The following is a 5,853-nucleotide window of genomic DNA, read 5'->3' as shown; positions in this document are numbered from 1 at the left end:
GCTTCTCGTCAGCTGTTCATCAGTCCTGGGAGCACCTGGTGCTTAGCACAGCTATCCTTTTTAAAACGAAGGCTCCCAGTGAACATTTCTGCTCCAAGCCTTAGGAATTTAGGATGACAGATAGATAGTTTGAAGCGAAGTGTCACCAGCAGTCGTGTGGACCACTGCTGCGGGACCCCACGGGGGCTTCTGGATCAGCTCTGGTCAAAATGAGTATGGGTCTCCCCGGTGGACCAGGAGGACGTCTCCTGTCCCTGATGAGATCAAAGAGGAATTCTGTTATTGTCTTAAGGAGAGCAAATAAAAATCTTAAGGACATTTTTACTAATTAAAATTACCACTACCTGAATTGAAGGTGTATAGCTTGGGAGATCGTGCTTAGGGCGTTGTGCCTGTGGCACGTATGTATTGTATCCGGTGTTCAAATGAGGAAACTGAGGCTCAGGGAGGGAAAGTTACTCCCCATGTCCTGTTTTTAATGCGATGAACTGCCTCCCCGTGTTTGCCTCAGAGGCGTTTTTTATTTATTTTGAGGAAAGAACGTTAGAGTGATTTGTCGAATTTTGCTTTTAAAAGGCGTGTCTGTCATACTTGTCGTAGGTGGAAACGGAGACCAACGTCCTGCAGGATGGCTCCCTCATCGACCTGTGCGGGGCCACTCTTCTCTGGAGAACAGCAGATGGCCTTTTCCACGCTCCAACGCAGAAACACATAGAAGCCCTGCGGCAGGAGATCAACGCCGCTCGGCCACAGTGCCCTGTGGGGCTCAACACCCTGGCCTTCCCCAGCATCAACAGGAAGGAAGTGGTGGAGGAGAAGCAGCCCTGGGCATACCTCAGCTGTGGCCACGTGCACGGGTACCACAACTGGGGCCACCGGAGTGACACGGAGGCCAATGAGAGGGAGTGCCCCATGTGCAGGGCAGTGGGCCCCTACGTACCTCTGTGGCTCGGCTGTGAGGCAGGATTTTATGTCGACGCAGGACCGCCAACGCACGCTTTCACCCCTTGTGGACACGTGTGCTCAGAGAAGTCTGCAAAATACTGGTCTCAGATCCCTTTGCCTCACGGAACTCACGCATTTCATGCTGCCTGCCCTTTCTGTGCCACGCAGCTGGTTGGGGAACAGAACTGCATCAAATTAATTTTCCAGGGTCCAGTTGACTGATGCCCTTGACAGCCATCTACGATTTTATTAACAAGTTACTGTGAAGATTTTTGCCACTAACTCTAGATTTTACCTTTTTATAATGCTGTTTATTAAGGGGAGGGGGGCCCGAGGCTGGGAGGAAAGAGGGGACATAGCGATGAAACATACCAGGAATTTAACAGATATCAGTGGTGTGTTGCATGCTCAAAACAGCGGCATCGTCATTGAAGTCTGCTTGATCAAACCACACTATCTTTGTAATAATTGGATTTAAAATGCCATGCTTTTACTTTAACCTCTGGTTTTTAAACAAGTTTTTTCCTTTGTGGTCTTGGACAAAACTTTAAATAATATTTTACAAATGAAGAAATTTGTTCAAAAGTGGTTGGCTTTTAATGTGCAGCCTTCTGAGCTGTGGGGTGTAGGTATTACCTGAAAGACATTGCAATGTCTGGAAATACTTGACAGGCTAGGTAGAATCTGCAGATACCAAAGGGGGCGGCTCTGTAAAATGATATTGGTGGACAGGAGACCGTAGGCACAGGTGGTTGTCTTGAAATCTGGGGCTTTTTCCTGATTATTTTTCTTACCTTTCGGGTGAGAGAATATCCGTATCTTGTCATATTTTCTTTTAATTAACATTGGTGGAATTTTATTATTTTATACACACATTCTCCAAATACCTTGGCATTTCAAACAAAGAATTTTCCATGACTTTTTAAGTCTGCTTTTTGTTATTTCTGTCTACTGTGGTTTGTCCCTGATACTCATCTTGTATGGCCAGAACTGTTTGGGTGATTAAAATGTAGCAACTCTTAAAATTCATTAACTAGGAATGATGATTGCAGCAGTAAACATGGCCTAGGTACTATAAGATCAAGTTTATTTGCTTACCGAATTGTTTTAAGATTTAAGAGCAATTAAAAATGAGATTTTATGTGTTAAAACCACTTGTTGGGATTTCATACCTTTTTTTTTTTATTTCTTCTTAAAAAAAAGCCAAAATTCTGTGAGCCTAACAGCAACATATCACAATGATATGGGGCATTTTTATTCATCCCCTTTCCACCATCTGTCACCTTCTCTCGCAGCTTACAGAGCCCTGTAAGTTTTGAAATTGTTTGCAAATCAAACTAAATTTAAATGCGATCATTAGATATATACAACACCAAGTGGTACATCTGCAGAGATAATTTGAAATTCCTGATTTCAAGAGAACAAATGAGTGTTCACTGAGGAATAATTAAATCAGAATTTCATGTGAGCGTCACCATCCCTCTCTGTTAGTTTCATTTCATTTGGAATAATAATTCTTGGATGCTCATTCTGTGTGGTACCAGTAGTATTACTACTCCCAAAATGTAAAATCCTTTAGGACATGAGAATGCCAGAGCTGGCTGAGATGAAATAGACCCCTACCACTTGGAGCAGGTATTTATTTAAACTAACATCCTCTGAAATTGACCATTGCACATTTGTGCTACATTTTTTACCTTTGTAAAGATATATAATTTATATGCTAATATTCTATATCTGTACTTGAATTGGTTTTTCCATGTTTTACCTACTGGCAAATATTTTGCCTATTTTCAATTGTTCTAACCCATTTCAAATGTCCTTTTCCTTAAAGTGATAAAATATATTACTCTTGATTGCTGCTGCTTAATTTGACTTAATATATAAAAAGTTCAGCCTCTCAGTTTTAAAATAGCTTTACTTTTCAGTGGAGATTATTGTTTATGATGAGGCGTTTTTGTTTTGGTAATCTTTAAGTGATGTGAAAATTTAACAACAGGCCTCTTATCGATAGCTACTCTATTCTGTACAGCTTACTTTACCTGCAAATAGAAAAAGAAAGAAAACAATGAAATTGCATACGAATAATATGTCAAATACCTTCTGATTTAGCCAGACAGAGTCTCCAATGATTAGCTTTCACTGGTGTCTTTTCAATCTGCGATTCTCCACAGTGATAAAGGAGGCACAAGGTCCATTTTCTTGCTACAGAGCTAGAAAGTGGTTTGAGGAGTCTTGTTATATTCTAAAAGCATCTTGTAAGGTAAATGGTCTTGCATCCAGAAATGCTAGGTTTTACCTTTCAAAAAAGTTTTTTTCCAGAAAGTTATGCTCTGATAAAATTGGCCATTTCAAGAATTATATATATATATGTATATATATATAAGTCTAGTAGTTCTGCATGCAACAGATTGCCCCAAAATAAAATTATCTTCCAACCTGAAAAGTTTGACTGTTAGTAAACTTGGATAACTACATGTAAGTTGAAATTTGGGTAATAGATTCCAAACTCTTGGAAGGGGTAACAGTGAACCATCCTGTCCTTTGACTTCTGAGTGAGGTCCTCTCCCACCCTGCCCCAGAGAGGGGGCAAGTCTGCAGAAAGAAAACCGTGCTCATCTTGACCACTTCTACTAAGATCACCTTATAATGAGATTTCTTTTTCAGAGTTGAAAGCAAGTTAGTTTGTTAGGAATAAAAAACTCTAGCTCACCAAAGTAGAGTAATACAGTTCAGAAAAAGTAACTTCTCAAAGGTCACTTCTGTTTTCATCTTGCTTGCCTTCACATTAAAGGGTGAGTCTCACTCCCCCATGTGAAGAAATTGCTAACCAGTTATCTTGATCTGGGTCTGACAGAAATGCCTTTTGTGAATAGGTTTCCGGGTCAGCCCCAGTTATTCCCATAGACATTTTTTTTAGTTGTTTATGTCTGCTTACTACGAAAAAACTAATGATTCAGAACGAATGGGATACAACTCAATATTTTTCTAGTCCGGAGTTTTTTATTATTAATAATAGGTGCTGCTGGGTCATGCATGCTTCAACTTTTAACATTCCCTTATTTGGTTCTGCTTTTTGCAAAGAGGGCTACAGTTCACACTGCAGAGTAAACATTAAGCTTTCTGGGTGCACTCCCCCACCCCCACTGTGGCCCAAAAGAATTAAAATCTTTTAATATAAATAGAGAGCATATTTATCATTCCTCGATAGTTAATTATAGAGTTTGGTACCTTTGTGCCTCAGGGAAGCCACGTGATATTAACTGGTTATAGAATTTCAGGGTTAGGGTTTAGGGAAAGGAGAAAGCCATTGGAAAAATGATGGGCTCCATTAAGGAGACTAATGAATCTGGATGCAGAAATATGCCAGGAACTGGCATACAAATGATTGTAGAATTTATTTCCAGTATCAATAGGGAAATTAAGTTATTACATACATATACTGTGTTAAGAAAATTGAGAACTCTTAAAGCTTCAGTGCTTTATTTTTGCTTATGTGGGAGCTCAGTATTGTTATTTGGGCAATTTTGAGAGTTTAAGGAAAACTTCCTCCTTAAGTGTAACATACAGAATTGATACCTGCCGTTCTATGATTTTGATCTTTTTTTTAAAGCCATTCTGTTCTCTGGATTTGCATGAAAGGATTATGCTCACACCATCGTTAATGCTGGCTGAAACCTAGTTATCTTCATGCGGTCCTGCCTTGTGACAGTGGAATTTGATAGACAAACCACAGAACCATGTTTTTAAGCCAGATCCAGCTCTGTTCCCTTGCCTGTCAATCTTATATCCCCACAACTTAGCCTTCCTGGGCTGAGGATATGAAGTTTCTCCTTAAGTGCTAGAAATGGAGCACAGCCCTGTGATCGTTTCTTTATGACCCAAAGGCCAATGAGAAAATTTTAGGATCTTTTTAAAAGAATGTAACCATAATTGAAGCAGCAAAACAAAAGTTTCAGTATTTCTTTTTTGTAAAACTTATATCCTCTCAAGTAAATCTTAGCCTTCATGAAGAATCCCAAGAGGAAGACAGGGAAAAGCAAATATTTTTCCAGTTCTATTTAACTGTTTCTAAACAAACAAAAATAAACTCAGTGAAAGGGAAGTTGTTTCATTTTAACCGAGATGACAGATTGCTTCTCTGTATTAAATAGTCTAGAAGTTAAGGGGTGATCATATTTACCACGTATAGTGTTATGAGCAGTTAAATTTTATGGCTATATTTGTAAAACTGTTCTTTTATATTTCATGTCAAATTGAAAAGTTTATTTCTTCACTATTGTACCTGTGGAAATACAAGCCATTTTACAGGAAAACTCTTCAAAAACTATTAAACGAATCTCAGTATGTTTATGACTGGTTGTTTTCAGACTCTGTGGCTATCATGGGTTCATTAGGACATTGAGTAGGAAGTTAATAGAAAAGTAAGCTTGGTTTTTTTTTTTTCATTTCTCAGACCTCGAGTTGATCCCAAACAATTAAACTTATTATTTTTTTTATATTCTGCATCATACATATTAAAATCCAGATACTGAAAAATCTTAATTTTTTAATAATAAAAACTTCATTGGTGCTTTATTATTATTTTTTTTGTGACATTACATCGCTGTCAAATAAATCTAACTTTCAGGAACATTTAACCTAGCTTGTAGAATTAATGGATTTTGTTCATGATCATTAGTCATATTGTGACTTTTGTGACAATCTTCATTCTCATTTAATGTAAGGATTATGTATCAGCCTTCAAGCCTTAAACAAATAGTCTTTTGTAAGAAAATATATGTATTTATGACAAATTTTCCCCATCACATTGATGTTTAAGGAGTCTTAGTATTATTGAGGAAAGATTTTTTTTTTTTACTTCCAAGAAAATGCACATTTATATAGGCTTTTATCTCAGGAGTCAAG

The 5,853-nt window shown here is 38.2% G+C and overlaps 1 protein-coding gene across 1 annotated transcript in view; it reads left to right on the top strand.

Annotated features, from left to right (window-relative positions):
- PELI2 (pellino E3 ubiquitin protein ligase family member 2) overlaps positions 1-5,301 on the top strand; it is a 161,019-nt gene extending 155,718 nt beyond the window's left edge. Inside the window, exon 7 of the mRNA XM_025038740.1 lies at positions 601-5,301. Coding sequence (XP_024894508.1) covers positions 601-1,167 — 567 coding nt within the window. The 3' untranslated portion in view covers positions 1,168-5,301. The remainder of the gene's footprint in view (positions 1-600) is intronic.
- Positions 5,302-5,853: the final 552 nt, after the last annotated feature.

The sequence above is a fragment of the Pteropus alecto genome, unplaced genomic scaffold, assembly GCF_000325575.1.
Source record: "Pteropus alecto unplaced genomic scaffold, ASM32557v1 scaffold86, whole genome shotgun sequence".
NCBI classification, from domain to species: Eukaryota; Metazoa; Chordata; class Mammalia; order Chiroptera; family Pteropodidae; genus Pteropus; species Pteropus alecto.
This window is presented reverse-complemented; position numbering and strand designations above follow the sequence as displayed.